The following is a 17,981-nucleotide window of genomic DNA, read 5'->3' on the forward strand; positions in this document are numbered from 1 at the left end:
CCCCAAGGAGACGTTCCAGGTGAGGCCGCTGAGGCTCGGGCGGGGTGTCAGCCAAAGAGGTGGGTGTTCGCACGAGACCTGTCCAGGGCTCAGGGGCAGGAGGGAGGAAGTCACGCCGAGCCGAGAGGTACGAGGAGAAGGCTCTCCTGTGGGCTCCGTGGCCCGGAGCTCCTGCTCCGTAGGTGGAGGGACGCTGTGCCCAAGACACGTGAGGTTCTGTGCCGGCCCCCCTGGCGCCTCTGCAGACACCGTTCACCTCCGTCCGTCTTCCCAGAGTCCGGCACAGGCACCATCCGCCAGTGCCCCCACCGGCCCCCTCCTGTGGCTGGACCTCGGGGCCTCCCGCCGTTGTGACGGAGACGGCCAGCTCTGGACCGACTGGAGCGATACTCGGTTCCGATTTAGTTTTTAAACCTCAGGGAGCGCCCGTCAGACTGCGGCAGGGGTCGCCCCGCACCTGCCCTTCATTTCGGGGACTCGGTCTCCAGGCGTTTGCCGTCAGTCCTCTCTTTGCACGGTGACCCTGGCCCGTCCCCCCACAGGGATGAGCTGGAAGGCGCTCCCGGGCACAGGTGTAATGCCCAAACAGCACCCGTGCCCAGCTCCCCCGCTGCCGCGAGTGGGCTCCTCCCCCTCCCCGGGGGCCGCCCCTCTGTCTGCCGCCCAGCAACCTGCTCTGCAGTCGCAGCTGGGACTCGTCAAGCCGCCGTGACAGCTTCGTGACCAGCTCGCGGAGCAAAAACAAACGTCCAGGAGGGAAACGTCAGAGGCGGGACAGCAGCGCAGAGCCGGGTCCTCCTGCGGCTTGAATGATGGGAGGGAGTGTGTTTTTCTTCTGCGTTCCGGCTCCGTTTGGAGAGTCCGCTTCCGGAGAGGCATTAAAAGCCCTTATTTGACTATTTTTTTAAAAATCAGTGACACGCCCTGGCTGGCGTAGCTCAGTGGATTGAGCGCGGGCTGCGAACCAGGCATTGCAGGTTCGATTCCCAGTCAGGGCACATGCCTGGGTTGCAGGCCACAGCCCCCAGCAACTGCACATTGATGTTTCTCTCTATCTCTCTTTCTCCCTCCCTTCCCTCTCTAAAAATAAATAAATAAAATCTTTAAAAATACATAAATAAATCAGTGACACAAAAGAACCGGTTTCCCCCTGACAGACCTACACTGGATTCTGAAGAGTGGGATGTGGAATGTGTGACTAACAACAGCTTTTACTGAGCAACTGCTATGTGCCGGGTGTTGACCTAGACGATCTCCGGTTCTCACAACAACCCAGCCGGCTGTGCGGCCAGACCCCCCATCCCCAGCTCCCATCCTTCCGGCGGAGGGGCTGCCGCTCCTGGGGCACCTCCTTCAGGTACCGGTTGGAAGGTGGCAGAGCCAGGACCAGAACCGCAGACCCCAAACCTTAGAAGTCACTTTTTCTTTAGCCTTTAACACTCATTTCTGTTTTGTGTTGGTAACTGCTTTATTAGCTATGGTTTGCAACCATGCATTTCATCCATTTGACGACTCACATGCCAGACCCTCAGCCGTTCGAAGCGCACGGTCCGGGGGGTGCTGGCAGGTTTGCACAGCTGTGTCACCACCACCACCCCAGCCGATTTCAGAGTGTCACCCCACAGACACACCCGTGCCTTTCCCATCACCTCCCTGGTCCCGCGGCGCCGCCCCAGCCCCAGGCCACCCGTGGTCTCCTTTCTGCCTTCATGGACGTGCGTGTCCCGGAGATTTCACGGAATGGAACCGTCCATAGGTGGCCTTTCGGGCCTGGCCCCTTCCACTGACCACCGTGTGCTCAAGGTTCCCCGACGCTGTGGCCTGGGCCAGCAGTTCGTTCCTTTTCGCAGCTGAGTGATGCTTCTGTTTTATGGATGGAATCGTGTCCCCCCCACCCCCATTCACACGTTGACATCCTGACCCCTGGTATCTCAGAACGTGACCTTCTTCGGAACATTACAGATACGGGCAGTTACGGTGAGGTCACAGGGCAGTAGGCGGACCCCTACCCCGGCAGGCTCTGTGTCCCTACAAAAAGGTGAAATGTGGACACGGAGCCGTGCGCACAGGACGAACGCCCTGTGGGCCTGAGACAGAGAGATGAGGCTGAGGATGCTACAAGCCGAGGGACGCCAGAGGTGGCAGCGACCCTCCAGCAGCCGGGAGAGGGGCTGGAACGGCCCCTCCCTCACGGCCTCCGCAGGAGCCGACCCTGCGGACACCCTGCCCTCGTCCCTCCAGCCCCCAGAGCTGCGGGACAGCACGTTTCTGTGTAAGCCGCCCAGTTCTCGGTTCTTCGCTGCGGCGGCCCCAGCAGAGTGATAATAACACCCGTGGTGTGGGCTGAGCACACTCCTCCCACACCTGCATCGGCTGTGGGCATGCGGGTGGTTTCCGAGTTTTGGCTCTCGAAAATGACGTCGCTATGAGCACGTGGGACCAAGTTTCGGTGTGGGTGTGTGCACTCATGTCTCTTGGGTGTGCTCCCAGACTCGGAATCGCTGGGTCACAGGGTAACTCTGCTTAAACTTTTGGGGTGCTGCCAGCCTGCTTTCCTAAGGGACAGCACCACGTCACACTCCCCCCCCCCACAGTGTGCGAGGGTTCCAGTGTCTCCGTTTCTGCACCGACCCCTGTAGTTACCCGTTGTCTTTACGCCGGCCGTCCCCGAGGGTGTAAAGTGGCGTCTCACCGTGGCTTTGATTTCAAGTTCAAAACCACAGTGACTGGTGACTGATGACGTCAGTGTCTCCCACGAGCAGGCGGCCGTTTGTACAAGATCTTCTTCGGAGAACCGTCTCCTCAGAGCCTCCGCCCACTTTTCCATTGGGATGCCTTTTTTCTTTTAACTTCAACTTTTTTTTTAAAGATTCTATTTATTTATTTATTTCCAGAGAGGGAAAGGAGGAAGAAAGAGAGAGAGAGAGAGAGAGGGAAACATCCATGTGAGGTTGCTGGGGGTCATGGCCTGCAACCCAGGCATGTGCCCTGACTGGGAATTGAACCTGCGACGCTTTGGTTCGCAGCCCTCACTCAATCCACTGAGCTACGCCAGCCAGGGCTGAGGTGCCTTTTTATCACTCAGTTGCAAGAGTTCTCAATGTATCCTACACACAAGCCCCTTATCAGGTATCTTATCCCTACACGTTTCCCCACAATCTGTAGGGTTTCTTCACTTTCTTGATGTGTCCCTTGAGACACTAAAGTTTTTCATTTTGGAAACCTGGTTGGCCTCAGCGTTTGCCCCTCTGTAGCCATTTTTCCAAAGAATAACCTAGTTTGGGGGACCGTGCTCGGCACACAGTAGGCCATTGGATCTACTGAGTGACAAGAGGGCGTCACTGGAGCACGGCACTTTGGAAATGGGAGAGACCTTCATCACTCCCAGGGTCCCATCAGGTCCCATCGGTACTGTTGGGAACCGCCCTGCCTGGTTTCAGGAGCTGTAACCCCCCCATGGCTAAGGCTGAGGGACCAACCATCGGACCATAAGCCACTGAGGAGACAAAATTTATCTCCCTGGCAGGAGCGCCACTTCTGCTCCTCTTTCCATAACTGGCCCCCAGTGCTTGATCAGTTAGCCAATGACAGGTAAGATTCCCCAAGGGGGGAACAACCTAAGACAGGCACGATCACGTGAAGGCCCCAGGGAAGGACTTGGGGGGGGGGCTATGGAGAAAGGGGGTGATGGACCCTCGCCCCTTGGCTTTGACAAAGCCCGAGTCCTCATTCTGTCTGCGAGAAGTCTCCTAATCTCTTGGCTGCCTTACTTCCCCTGCCCGACTTAATCCCGAAACAATGACAGAGTGCGGTGCGGCCCTGTGCTGGAAAGGACGGGCTCCCGGGTAATCAGGCCTAAGAAAATATATGTAAAATCCTGTGAAACCTGCTTTGCTAAGAATGCTCTTAATTAAATGATAAAGGCCCGAGCAGGAAGTGAGTTTGTTCCCTTAAGTTTTGTAGCCTTTTAGCTAACAGACCCTGACTCAGAAGAGGGCCTCAGAGTTCTTGGTATGTTGTCTATTGTTTGATCCTTACTGCCTGACAATGATTAATGAGCTTTACCTGTACTCCTGTGCAATTTAAAAGCCAATAAAAACCCTGGCAGCTCCTCTTGAGAGAGCTGCCAGGCCGCTCCAAGGCACCCTCCCCGGGCGAGGGTAGCCGTGCCGTCCCTTTTCCTCCACAGGACTCGGTGGTACGTGTGAATGTGTCTCATGTCTCATCCATGACGCTGTGGAAACTGCAGGCCGGTGTCTGCGTCAGGCACGGTACACTTTACATCGACTGCAGCTTTGGGCTTCCGACAAGATGGGAAAACCAAGGCCGTGATTGTGATGCACCTTTCGTGTGTGCCAGAAAAGTGCTTCCCTAATTAAAAAGTGCAAACCAATGACCTCAGTGTGGAGGGGGGTGTCTTGCCGAAGTGTGGAGTCCGACTTCTGCCAAGCTCCCGGGTGATGCCGACGCTGCCAGCCCAGGGACCACCCTTGAGCAGCCCGGGTGGAGGGGACAGGGGCGCCTCAGCTCCTGCATGCTCACGCCCACGGGGAAGAGAGCGGTGTGCAGGCCTCGCTGCGGAGAGAACGGAAGGCTGTGTGTGCACTGACGTCTCTACAGGGGTCCGGCCCTCGAGCACCCCTCCCCCTCCCCCGGAGCCTGACCTCCCTCTGCAGGCACGTCTGTATCTGAACCCGTGAGCCGACAGAGGAGACCCCGTCGCGGGAAAAGCCCACTGTGCCCACGCTTGGTGAAAACCCGTGGACCGTCCCAACGTTGAGTTGCCACACCTCCTCCTGTCATCTGTGCCCCAGGAGAATCCCTTTCACGTGAGCCAATGCTATGAACACCTACTGAGCACCTACTACGTGCCTGCCCTGATTCGGAGCCGGAGGTGCAGAGATAAATAAAGCACATTCCTCTCCCCCAGGAGCCTCGTTAGGGATGGCAGGAAGGTGAGGAAGCAGATGCCCTGGCGATGACATAACGCGGAGGCCTCTGTCGTGAAAGCGGCCAGCGCCTGGGGAGGGCCAGAGCGGCCCACTCCCAGAGTGTGGCTGAGAAGTATCCATCCCACGAGAGGACCGCTCCCGCCACGGCCGACGCCAGAGAGGGTGGGGGTGGGTGCAGGAGGGGGGACAGGGCAGAGCTCGTCCCGGCAAAGGCCCAACCAGAGGCCACAAGGCGGGTGGTTCTGCTGAGAGTCCCCTAAAGGGACTCCACGGAGGAGGGGGTGTGGTTTGAACCCCGACAGGTGGCCAGACGGGGGAGAAGAAGAGAACGCTAGGCCGGAACGGGGGTCCCGTGGTGAGGAAAGCCTGGACGGAGTTCGCGCACAGTGAGTATGCGCCGAGGCCGGGCGCTGGGGGGGAAGGGGCGGCAGGTGGTGAGCGGCCGGGGAGGCCGGAGCCAGGGGAAGCAGGCGAGGGGCCTTGGCCCCTGTCCGGACTCGTCCTCTCGGGCGCAGACATGGAGGCAGAGAACCGCGTTCCACTCGGCACCAGTGAGCTCCGTGTGCTGGAAAACGTGAGAAGACTCGTGCGGTGGGAAGGGCGTCCACACGCGATTCTATAAAGGGCCGGACTAGGCTCGGATGCCCGAGGGAGGTGGGCGGTCCGCGTCGGCCGCAACCGCTCCCCTCCGCCACCAGGGGGCGACACACGGATGCGCGAACAGGGGCGGCTGTGGGCCCGTGAGACCTGACTTGCACTCGCGCTGGAGTCTCATATAACTGTCACGGGCCACGCGACAGACTTCGTTTGGTTTTTCTTCAGCCATTAGTGAAATGCCAAAACCACTCTTGGTACAAAATGAGGCCGTCTTTGGCCTCTGGGCCACAGTTCTCGGACCCTGGGTCCAGGCAGACTCAGAGACGGTGACAGTGGGGAAAGCTAGGGGAAAGCCCGGGACGGATTGTGACGGAGGATTCTTAACTTCCTCCCGGGGCACGTGGGGACCCTGGGGTTCCTTAGCGCAGGGGTGACCGTGCAGGCCAGGTATGGGTGGAACGCCACCTATCTGGGCTCCTCCAAGGCCCAAGGGTGGGTCTAAACCCAGGGAGGAGAGCGAGTGTGACTCAAGGAAATAAATGATCGCAAGCGTGTTCACAAGCTTCAGCAAAACCCGCCGACACGCAGAGTGCCGATTACACGAGTGTTCTGGTTTCTCACTAAAACAGGCCAGGCCCTCGGTCATTGCTTCCAGTGTCATCTCGAGTCGTTGAGAAGAAGAACAAATTGCATTTTTTTAATTAGCCTAAGACCACCTGTGTGTTAACACAAGTTGCCTTTGCGTGTGCAGTTGAAGGCCTGGAGGTTTGCTTCTCGACGGGCGTTACCTGGTCAGCGTGACTCAGAGGGGAAGGTCCACACTCCGCCTCGCCCCGGGCAGGGAGGCTCCGTTGCACTCGGCCGTGGGCCGGTAAATGTTTAACAACACGCTCCCTGGAAAAATGTGTGTGCACGTACATATGTTTACTGCAAGTTAACTCCATCCTGTAAAGGACGCACAGCACCCACGGGGAAGGAATAACAAACTGTACCCTATGTTTCATGGTGAGTGCCACGCAGCGAACTGACTTCCACGGGATGCTGCTTCCACGGATGGGTGCCGGGCTCTCAAGTTCATGGCCACCCAGTGTGGGCAAGTCAACGGTGATTTGACCGGGGAAGACTGTGAATGGATGCTCAGTCACTACGGTCATGACCCAAGTCATCAAAGACACTGCTCACGCCGTTGATGAAGGAGTGACTGACCAGCAGACAGGGACGAGGGCTTATGCTCTTGCTTGTGTCGGTGAGGGAAGTGGAGTGGAGGTCAAGTGCACTGTCCCTGCCTTCTCTGTCGACGGCGGGAGGACCTCTTTGCCGCGCCCCACGCGTTTGCAAACACTGCGAGGAAATCACCGCAAGTGTTTTCACTATGCGCCACGGGGAGGCCACAGACAGGACACACGTGTAGCCTAATCTGCACTGACATTTCCTCTGTCCCTTTGTGAAGTTTAGACGATCCACAAAGCAATGAAATAAGGCCTTGGTTTTCGGCACTGGGCAATTTCCCTGGTCTAAATACCTCCACCACGCACGGACTGTTCCAAGCTCCCAGAATGCTGAGTGGGGAAGACATGGGCACAGCACGCCATTACGGTAGACTCGCCGCCATTTGGAAGTAATGGACAGTTTACAAAACTTCCTCAGGATCTAAGAGTTTTCTGGAATAAGCCCAAGCTGGCTCTGGCATGGTACAGATTACACCTCATTTTTCTAGAACTGAGCCTGTCACCTGTAGAAATTGCTTTGTTAAGACAAAAGAATAAAAAAACCCTCAAGTATCTTATTGAGAAGTTCACCATAAATAAATCAGTTTGTCTTCTAAACCTGCTGGCTGAACAAAATGAGAGCATCCTCAACATTGAGCGGTGCCTGTCCTCCAAATGGTCAGCATTCTCACATGCCCAGGCCGGTGGTTAGATCCCCAGGAGCGATGCGGCCCCCGTGGCGGCGTCCCTGTCCTGTGCGGAATGGAGCAGAGAGCATGGACCAGGAGGTCACGGGAGGCCGGCAGCAAGGAGCCCTTGAAAGGAGCTAGTCCGTTTCCTTTTGCTTTGGTGTAGTGGAGTCCAGCGAGGTCAATATACTCACCCAAAGTCACAGATGGGCAAAGCTGATAGCCAAACCTGTTTTCGTTTGTGAAACAGTTTCTGCCGAGCTCATTCCCCCCCCCCCCCCCCCCGACAAAGTGCCAAGGTGAGGTCACTGTGATAAAGGGACTCGAACTTCTCTCACTTCCGGGATAAACGAGTCCCCTTGGGCAGCACCGTTTGGGGGAGCACAGGGTTAAGCAGTGGAAAAGAAACTTCTGGTTGTGCTCACACGCTGGCATCATTAGGGGTGTGCATGGTTGGTTGGTGTTTTTTCTATTCATGACACTGTCGACCATTCTTTTAAAGCACAGATGTGTGCATGGCAAGAGTCGTCACTTACAAATTAATAGCAAGTGAACTGGATGAGTCCCGTGTGGAACCAGCCAGGCCCCTAGCAGACTGCGGAGTCAGGAGCGCACTGGACACTTTGATCCGAGAGCAAAAACCTCAGGTCCCGGAGAACCACTGGAGGCGGAAAACACCTTCGGAAAATGGGCTGTTGGCCAGTCCCAGTGGGCTGCTGAAAATCTGGTGTTGGAGAGGGGAGTGTTTTTTTCCTCTTCCTTGGAAATAATGAGTCTGAAACTCTGTTTCTTTTCTTTCATTTGTTTTCCTTTTTCTTAAAAAACAAAACAAAACAAAACATAGAAGTCTACAACTTCTTATCTGAAACCTCTGGGGCCATTCAGAATTCTGTGTGGAATTCACAGTTTTTCAGATTCATAAATAGGTTAATACAGCAGAAATATTAGTCTGTCCCCCCTAGTGGTGTCTGGGACAATATTCCATAATGAAGCACGTTTCTATTTTGCAGGGAAATATTTTTAAAAAATGTTCGTAAGAAGTGGAATAAGCAAGACTATGAATGGCCTCATGTCGGTTCATTTCAGGTGAATTTTATCACTAACAAAAGTTCATTTTAAAACTTGAGCCCTGGCTGGTGTGGCTCAGCGGACCGAGCACTGGCCTGCAGACTGCAGGGTCACCGGTTCGATTCCAGGTCAGGGCACATTGCCTGGGTTGCGGACCAGGTCCTCAGTTGGGGGCATGTGAGAAGCAACCAGTGGATGTTTGTCTCCTTCCCTTTCTCCCTCTTTTCCCTTCTCTGTAAGTAAATAAATAAATAAATCTTGGAAACTTTCCGTCATTAGGGCTATTTAGACTTGAATGCTCCAGATAAGGGCGTATGAGTCAGTCAAGGCATCATCAGCACAGCCTCCTTTTTACGCATTAAAAAATGTGTGTGTGTTGCTGTGTGCATCACCATTTCTTGATCCTCCTTCAACTTTATGATCATCTGTTGGAAGCTGCTCGTTGTATGAATGCCAGAGGCGCATTAGCCGTGCTTGGCTCCGGTCGGGCTTGGTTTTCTGAGACTCTCAGCGACGCTGGAGGGATAAACCGCTCTGGCGTTCTCTCCCAGGTAGCCTCCTCGCACTGCCTGCCGATGCAAGGACTGGGTAATGACTTCCCTTCTGCCAGCTTCCCGCCCACTTGCGAAATGCCACGCGGCTTTGCGATTTTATTTTTGTGGCTACTAAAAGGAGGACCCTTTAGTGCCTGAAAAGTTATCTTAAGCAAGAAGAAACAAGAACAGGAGTTGCCTATAGGGACACAACAGAACAACTCCAAGGTCAACGTCATCCTTGTAGAAGTCCTGATCAGCCTGGTTGATGCTGTGCTCCCTGCCAAGAAAAACACTGCTTTCTCTTCCCAAATCCTCATCGCCTGATAGATACAAGTCCTAAAAGAAAAAAAAAAGACTTGAAAAGGTACACAGGATATCCTGCAATGTTGATGCATGACAACGATGACCACAACAAAAATCCGAAACACCCCCAGCTGCAGAACTGGGCAGGAGGGACCCGCATCTGCCCGAGGTGGGAGAGGGTGTGTTCCTACGAACAATGACACGTGCAGGACTTGAACTGTAGCAAGCTGCAAACAGCGGAGACCACCCAAGACACTAAAAGGGTCAGAAAAACATAAAGGGAGGAAAGAAGCAACGCTGCGGTTTTTAAAATTGTCCCTTGCTGCCTAGTGTGTGGTAAGAAAGCCAACGCGGCTAATTTCAGAAAGCTCAGTTTCACACGCAACGCCACTAAAATACCAAAGGCCATACATCACGTCTGACCCAGGCTGCCGCCTCACAATGCCTCCATGGGAGCTGAGAAAAGACCCTTGACCGGCCCCCCTGTCCTGCAGAGCGCCCGGAGCCCGCCGCCGGGTCTGCCGCACCGAGTTTCCAGCGTCTCGCTCACTTCCTCCGCTCACTTCGGGCGCACAAAAGGTTTTTGTCCGGTCTCTCTCGGTGTGATCGCTGGCGGCCATGGAAATGGTGCCGCGGGCCTGGGGGAGAGTTCTAGGGTGAGATTTTCTTTGGCTAGGGCTCCTGGACTTTTAGAAACAGCGGAGTTTCCTCAAGAGCCCGTTAGGTGAGAACCTGTAGTGATTGAAACTGTTGACTGGGGCCGGTGTGGAGGAGGCTTGCCCGCTGCGGCTGCACGCTCTCTCTGGAACCACAAGGGCACGCTCCGGGCCTCAGTTATCCCCCGCAGGGCGGGTGCTGGGCTAGGGACCTAGAACCATTGGCGAGGAACCGAGAATGACCCATACTTTTATCAGCGTAGGGAACTCGCCCGGGACCTTTCCCAGGGGTGCCGTGTGCCAGGCCTCTGAGCCAGGGGGACAAGGGTTTGAATCCCGTGGGGCCATTCACCGGGCGCTCTCCAGCACCTTGTCTTCCATATGGAGCCAATACCCACCTCTTCTCCTGCCTTATAAGACTGCGGAGATTAGGAGGGACTAGGCAGAGCACAGACGCACTCGTCTAGGGTCATTTCGTGTTCTGGTTACAGAACCCAGCCTGGAGGCCGGCTGCTGCCCGGTGGCGCGCAGCAGGCATTTGTCACGCGAAGTGCGCGCCCGGGGCGGAGCGCGCCGGCCGGTAGGGGGCGAGCGCCTCCCACTTTCTCCTTCGCCTGGACGGGTAGGCCCCGCGGCTCCGGGGAACCCCGAGAACGGCTCCCAGCCCGGCTGGGAGGGTAGGGACGAGGAGGCGGGCTGCGGCTGGGCCGGGGCGAGTGTCCGAGCGCACCCTGCGTGCGCCCTCGCGGAGCCGGGGAGGGGTCGGGGGCCCGGGGCCGCCGGGCTCCGCGGGGCGCGTCGTCGAGCCCCAGCGCGCGGCGCGGGGTCCAAACGCCGAGACAATGCGGCGCGCGGCGAGGGGCGAGCGGCTCGGCGGTCCGGGCGCGCGCCGCCTTCCTTCCTGCTGGCTCAGCTTCCCGGCGGCGGCGAGCGCGCGGATTGGCGGCCCGGCCCCCGGCGCCGCCCCGCCCCGCGCCCAGCCGGCCGCCGCCCCCGGCCCGGACCCGCCCCTCTCCGCCGGACTCGCTCGGGGCCCGCGGCTGGGTGGCGGGCAGTTCCCGCCGGCTCTGCGCGTCCGCTTCGGGGCTCGCTGGGAAGGCAGGCGGCGGCGGAGCGCTGGGCGCGGCGGGCGGAGCGGCCCGGCCCGAGCTGCGCGGGGCTGCGCGCGCCGCCCTTGCTCCCGCCGCCCGGGCCCGTGGCCGGCCCACCCGCGCCCTGCGGCGGCTCCTGCGGCGGCAGCGGCCCGCGCCCCGGCGCTTCCCTTTGTCCGCGGGCCCAGCGAGCGGCGGAGGCGGCGGAGGCGGCGTCCCGGCGGCCGGAGGGAGCCCGCGCGGCGGCTGAGGCGGCGGCTCCCCCGCGGCTGGCCGCGCGCGCGCTGCGGCGATGCCGGACCAGATCTCCGTGTCGGAATTCGTGGCCGAGACCCATGAGGACTACAAGGCGCCCACGGCCTCGAGCTTCACCACGCGCACGACGCAGTGCCGGAACACGGTGGCGGCCATCGAGGAGGTGAGGGCGCGCGCGGGCCTCCCCGGGCGGGCGGGCGGCTCGGGCCGCAGGTAGCTCCGCGCCATGCCCGCCAGCCCGTTCCGCTCCGTCCCCTCCCGCATCCCGGGAAAAGTTTCTCTTCCTCCAAATCCGGACGCGGCCGGGCTCCCCGTGCCCGAGACAGAAGCCCTTTGTTCCGTGTAGGTGGCTCGGAGGACAGGGCTGATGGCTACCTCGGGCCTTTTTAAGACCCTCTCCCCCCATTTCCCCCGCGGGGCCCGGGTCCGCCGGTTCCCCCAGTGCAACAACTTTGCCCCAAAGTCGGGGTGCGCGGTAAGCGGAGCTGGGGGCCTGGCTCCCCGGCCTCCCCCGGAGCCCGCCTCCCCGGTGCGGCAGACTAGTTCGGGAAGCGCCCCTGCCCGAAGCCTGTCCCGCGGGGCAGGTGTGAACCCCGAGCCCCTTCTCCCGACTCTGGGTCCGTCCGGGGAAAACCGGGCAAAGTATCCACAGCTCCGCCCGGAAGGCCCGCGGGGATCCCGCCCGGCGCCCGCCCCGGAGAGGAGCGCGAGGCGGTGTGTCGAGGGCCTTGCTTCTGGTCCAAAGGCCTTTGCCAGCCGCCCCCAGTTACCTGTCTTACCTGTGACCCCTGACCGCCTCCCTGCCCCAGCAGCCTGTAAAAGGCCTGATGCAAAGGTGCAAAGTCACGCCGCCCAGTGCTGGCCGTGCTAACCAGCAAGCCCCCCACATCCTGCGGGGAGAGCACCCAGGGGAGAACAAGCTTCTTAGGTGGACAAAGCCGCGGGCAGAGTCGGCAGGGCAGAGTGTGTGAGCCAGGGCCGCCGCGGGCCGGCTGGGGTCGGCTCCTAACCTCGCTGGCGGCCCTCGTATCTCCTGCGTATCGAAGGGGCGGGTTGTGCACCCCGCCCAGGGCTGCGGTGGGGTGGGGACGCCATGTGTGAAGCACTCGGCACGGCTTGTGAAAGGTGACCGGTTTACAAGCCAGACGTGCGCGCCAGCGGCGAACAGATGATTGCCTATCCCGTGGCCAGAATGTCAAGTCACAGCCTTAAAAATGGGGGTATTGTAGGTGTGTGAGAAGATGGCCAGGCAGCAGTGAGTGAGGGGAGGTCACCAGAGAGCTTTAAATTAAGCAATGGCATTCTCCCCCCCCCATCCCCCCACCCCTCACTTGAACAAAGCATCTGCTGTTCGGAATTGCTTGGGGGAAAAAAAATTCAGAATGTTTCTCTTAATGGAATTTTTTTTTTTCCCTCTTGGTAGACACAGTCAATAATAGGCTAAATCAAAATGAACAGATTCAGCATTCTGACTGTTATAAGGGTAGCTGGGTCATCCTCCCAGCCTTCTCACTCCCTCATTCCTCCTCCTCGTTTGTTTGTTTGTTTGTTTGTTTTTGTTTGTTTTGGCCGAGGGGAGCTGCCCGTGAAGCTTTCGTAGCAAGTTCTGTGATCCCACCTCACTTAGCTCCACTCGAGTCAGCAAGGCTTAAACATGGTGTCGTCCAATGAGGCGGATGAGAGGGGCTGTAAGAAGTTTTTTTTTTTTTTTTTTTTTTCCCCAGAAGTGCTGGGCAAGAGAAAAACATTCATGACGGGGGGAAATGCACCATGAATGATCTGTGTGGGATGACGGCCACCGAAAAGGTGGCAGCCTTTCTTAAGGGAAGGGAGCCCTGGACCCCAGGCCTTGGAAAAAGCTCGATTGTGTTTAAGGTTCTGTCTCTTTTCCCCCCGCCTGCTGCCGTTTATCAGTTAAATATGATTCACTCTGGCAGATGTTGGGAAGCCGGGCAGATAGGAATTGCTCTCCAAGTGGGCATGCCCTTTCTCGGATTAATTTTCGTTTCCAGTTTGGAATTGCAGAGCCCTGTCTGTGTGCTGCTCAGAGGCTTAGCCCAGAGCCTCCGGTGCTGAGCAGATTAAAGGGATGGGATTTGGCCCTTTCATTAAATTGTGAGCCCCCCCCCCCCCATTTGCAACTAGGAAAAGATGGAAATCGCGACAGGCCGGGCTCGCTTGGGGCAAACCCAGCATTCCACACCAGGGTGATGCTGCTATGGGTGAGCTTGCAGTTGGGAGAGTGGGTTTGAACGTTGTTTAATTTCTGGGAGAATCACTGCGGAGTCATTTTAGTCAGGGGCGGCAAACTCATTTACACCTTGGGGGGCGCTGGGGCACATCAGCCTTGAGGTTGCCTTCAAAGGGCCGAGTGTAATTTCATCTTACGTCTAACAGCAGGTAAGGAGGAGTTGCATGTATACAGCCCTAGAATTATTGCGGCCCTTCGAAGGCAACCTCGAGACCGATGTGGCCCTCGGTAGAAATGAGTTTGACACCCCTGACTTAAATCATGCTCTTTCCAGGGTGTTGAATCTTGGTCCCCCTGACCAGCGCTGGTTCCTTAGATGGTGTCACTAACCAGTGGTACCCACGTGTTTGGGGTTTAAACAGGCATCTACTTTTCACCCTGAAAAGGGGCGTGAGGATGGGTATTGTGACACCAAGTTACTGATTTAACAGAAACAAAGTCAACTTAACATTTGCAAGCCCTCGGTTCTGTGTTTAAACACATGAGTCATGGAATTAGTAAACTGATTTTAAGAGGATGAACCTTTGTGAACCCGTTCTGTCCAATATAGGTCGGGTCTGCTAAAACTCGTTCTACAACTGAAATATACCTTTTTTTTTTTTAATGTGCGCACCTGCCGCTGGACTGTTAGTAGCCATCGGGTCCCTGCCAGATGTGGTGAATGTCATATCTGCTGTGCATTCCTCGTCCCTGCTTTATGCTCGAGGAAGCGGAGGCTCAGAGAGGTGAATTTGCTCCGGGTTGCAGAGCTGGCGAGGTGGAAAGCTGGAGTTTGAACCCGGGTCCATGCCGAGCCGAGAACCAGACGCTGCTTTCTGTTGGAATCCAGACACTGCCTAATGCTGGGTTCTCTAAATCACTCCTCTGTCGGAGAGGCCTGGGCTCCAGTTCAGAGTCCACTGCTTGGCCAGGGGTGTGAAGTTGGGTGAGATCCCTAGTGTTTTCATGTCTTCCTCAGCCTTCAAGTTGGCTCATAGTACCTGTCTAGTTCAGAAGGTCACGGTGAGAGTTTAATGAGCAAATAACAGACAATAACTAACAGACAAGTGGCTTAATAAATGGCTTAATAAACTGCTTAACAGGCTGTGGTTAATCCTCAGAACCTGGTGAGCGGGTGGGCCCTTCAGTGAGAGCTGCATGACGGGTAGGGAGGGAGGGGCGGCAAGAGCTACTCTGTATCTGTGATCGAACTCGTTTCTGTGACCAGTGGGCGCTGGCGGCAGGCAGCAGGTCTGCAGGTAGCTGTGGTTTACATTTTCCACTCGGCCACTTTCCCTGGGTGAGATGATGATGATTTCGCGCAATTTTCGCCAAGTCCGGTGCTGCCCTGTGGGCCACGCTCTGTGGTCGGGGAAATAACGGAGAAAATACACGCAGCAACGGCATGAATCTGAGCAGGGGGCTTCCCCTCCTTGGGGGGGAGGGGCATTCGGAGCCGCCTCGGAATAGGGCAGACCTGTGTTCAGACTTGGGATCTGGGAGTGTGTGGTTACACTGGCCCTCAGAGCACCCCCATTCTGCCTGTTTGGCTCCGTTGCATCTGTGGTTTTAAAGACACGGCTGATGTCGACGTGTACGTGTTAAAATGTCATCTCCTTCCTCCCGGGCCACACTTCTCTGCTCTGTTGTCCTTGGTCCCCACTGGAAACCTCCGTGCAGTCCCACGTACGGGGTTCTACCCTCAGGGGCAGGACCTACGTCTAGGCCCCACGGGACCCCCAGAGGCCTTACCTCCTCCACCGCGGTGAGAGGGGGACCCAGGCCTGCGGGCTTCTCAGCCAAGACCGTGACAGCATCTTAGCCTTGGGGACTCGTCTGAGAAACTGCTCTTCCGGAGCCTGGGCTCACAGCCTTGGACTCTGTCGTCAGAAGGGCGCCCCCTGCTGGCAGTGCTTCTCCACCGTGCAATGCCGGGTTTGGAAATGTTCGAGTCCCCCGAGGAAGGAGTGGTCTCCTCGGTGGACACCCCACAACCCCGTCTTGCCCACTCAGTTTCTCTCTTTCCTGGGGTTAACCTCCGTACCCACGCTGCCCCTGGGGGGGCTGCACACCCCGCCGCCCGTCCAGTGTTCGTGAGTGCTCCCTGGTGCCAGGCCACAGGCAGGGGGGACACCCAGGGGGGTGAGCGCCCCTTGGGAAGAGCCTGCAGCTCAGCGGGAGACACAGACATCCTGCAGGCAAGTCAGGTGTTGTCAGGGCTGTGGCCACGGACTGTCTGGGAGCACGCCCCACACCTGGGGACAGGAGCGGTCACATGGGGACGGGTGTGGTCTCATGCCCCCCGGGCCTCGTCCAGTGGCATGATTGGGCGGTGAGGTCAACCTAGTCATCACGGGCTTGAGTCACTGAGCCGTCTCGATAAGGTCTTCCCCATCTGCCTCCCTGCCTTAGGTAAACACTGGTCCTCGCCCTACCTGGTGGCAGGCCGGCCGGGTTTTCCCAGCCACCCAGTTCCCAGGGGGCTGCAGGGGCCGAGAACTGGGAGCCATCCCCGGTTCTTCTCGCTCCCTCCGCGTTTCCAGGCGCCGGTCCCTTTCCTCGGGGAGCCGGACCCGCCCGGACCTGCGCGGTCCCACAGGACGATGGGCTGACACAGACCGTCCCGCTTCCCGGCCACCCCGACCACAGTCCCTGGGCTGGGGTGCAGACTTGGAGCATTTTCATCACTGCGGCGCGTCGTCCCGTTGCGCGGTGCGACTCACAGACCGCCCTCCGACCCGGAGCTTGTCGGGAGCGCAGGCTGCTCTCGGACCTGCCGGGTTGGGCAGCACCCGCAGTTCAGTAGCATCTTCGGGGTGCGCCATGCGCTCATGGGAAGGGCGGTCTGGGCTGTGCGCCCTGGCGGCGCCTTCGGATCACGAATCGCGGGGGCCGTTTGTGGAGAAGCGACGCTGGACCCCGCCCCCCACCCCCCCTGCAGTTCTGACTTAGTTGGTTTGGGTGGGGCCTGGAGCATCGACAGTTTTTTTTTTTTCTTTCTCCTGGCCCCAGAGTTTAGGACTTTTCATTGGCCCCAGAGTTGCGGAAGCAAAGTGATGATGAAACATTCTGCCGTCCTTCACGCACGCGCACTGTGTGTGGGAAGAAATTTTTGTTTTTTTATAAATCACTGGTTTTTTTAAAAAGACTTTATTTATTTATTTTTAGAGAGGGAAGGGAGGGGGGGAAGAGAGAGAGAGAGAAACATCAAGGTGCGGTTGCTGGGGGCCGTGGCCTGCAACCCAGGCATGTGCCCTGACTGGGAATCGAACCTGGGACACTTTGGTTTGCAGCCTGAGCTCAATCCACTGAGCTGTGCCAGCCAGGGTTAAACTGGAGTTTTATTCACCCCTCCAAGGGCTGCTCTTTCTGCCTTTCCAGAAGGGTCTTGGCTGTGCCCCTTCTCTCCCGTGCAGTGCGGGGACACGGGCCGTGCCCCCCCCCGCCCCCCGCTCCTGCTCTCCTTCTGAGGTTCCCTCTGCACCAGCATTTGTCCCGGTTCCTTACAAGCAGCCCCTGTGCCCTGCCGTCATCCTTGCTGACTACTCTGGTCTCCACAGCCTCTTCGGACTCCCCTTCTAGCTCGTTCTGAGTAACTCCGTCAGGCGGGTTTGGCCACATGCGTTCTCGCATCCCGACCTTTGTCACTGTCTTTTTTCTCCTTGGTTTTTCTGGGTTCACGTCACTGCCAAAGGCTTGCAAGCCAGTGAGTTCCCAGGCTGTTCCCGGGTCTCCTGGAGACGCAAAGTCCACGTGGCGTCGACTTCCAAGGCTCACTGTTTCTGACACCCACAAGGGCGAGCTGGTCTCTGGGGGGAATGTCGCCGGTGCAGTGACCTGCTGCAGCCCAGGTTCCCAACGGAGACACCAGAGGCCGGGGCTGGTCCTCGTCCCCCACTCGTGTGTCTCGGCCGCCGGAGCAGCTTTCTGTCTGCTTGTTTCTGTCTCTCGTTTTCCGGGTGCTTTTTCGACAGGCTTTTCCTCCTCTTGACCCTCCTCCTCCTCCATGACCTTCTTTTCCTCCTCCTCCATGTCCTCCTCTTCTTCTTCATTGCCAGCTTCCTTGTGGGCACCCTGCTGCTCTTTGCTCCCGTGGCTGGGGTGGCTCCCAGAGCCCTGCCCGGCGTGCCGCCCTTCATGCCGGGCGTGGCTGCCGCTTCGGCTGGTGTCGCCGCCACCTTTTCCCCGGGGTGACAGCTGCCTTCCTGGCTGGCGCGGCAACCGCCGTCTTCATTGCTGGGGCAGCTGTCCCCGCCTTTGCCGGAGGTGTGGTGGCCCTCTGGCCTTTCTTCCAGGGAAGGATTACGTCTTCACTGCTTTTAGCCTCTTCACCTTCTGATGTTTCTTCACCTTCACCACCTTCTACCTCTTGTGGAGGGGGAGCCCTTTTGTGGGG

At 57.9% G+C, this 17,981-nt stretch overlaps 1 protein-coding gene across 8 annotated transcripts in view; it reads left to right on the top strand.

Moving 5' to 3' along the window:
* Positions 1-11,349: 11,349 nt before the first annotated feature.
* Positions 11,350-17,981, top strand: part of ASAP2 (ArfGAP with SH3 domain, ankyrin repeat and PH domain 2) — a 116,851-nt gene continuing 110,219 nt past the window's right edge. For all 8 annotated transcript variants that reach the window (XM_036027634.1, XM_036027637.1, XM_036027631.1 and 5 more), the window contains exon 1: positions 11,350-11,518. In XM_036027634.1, coding sequence (XP_035883527.1) covers positions 11,393-11,518 — 126 coding nt within the window. In that variant the 5' untranslated portion in view covers positions 11,350-11,392. The remainder of the gene's footprint in view (positions 11,519-17,981) is intronic.

Source organism: Phyllostomus discolor, chromosome 6 (assembly GCF_004126475.2).
Source record: "Phyllostomus discolor isolate MPI-MPIP mPhyDis1 chromosome 6, mPhyDis1.pri.v3, whole genome shotgun sequence".
Taxonomy (NCBI): Eukaryota; Metazoa; Chordata; class Mammalia; order Chiroptera; family Phyllostomidae; genus Phyllostomus; species Phyllostomus discolor.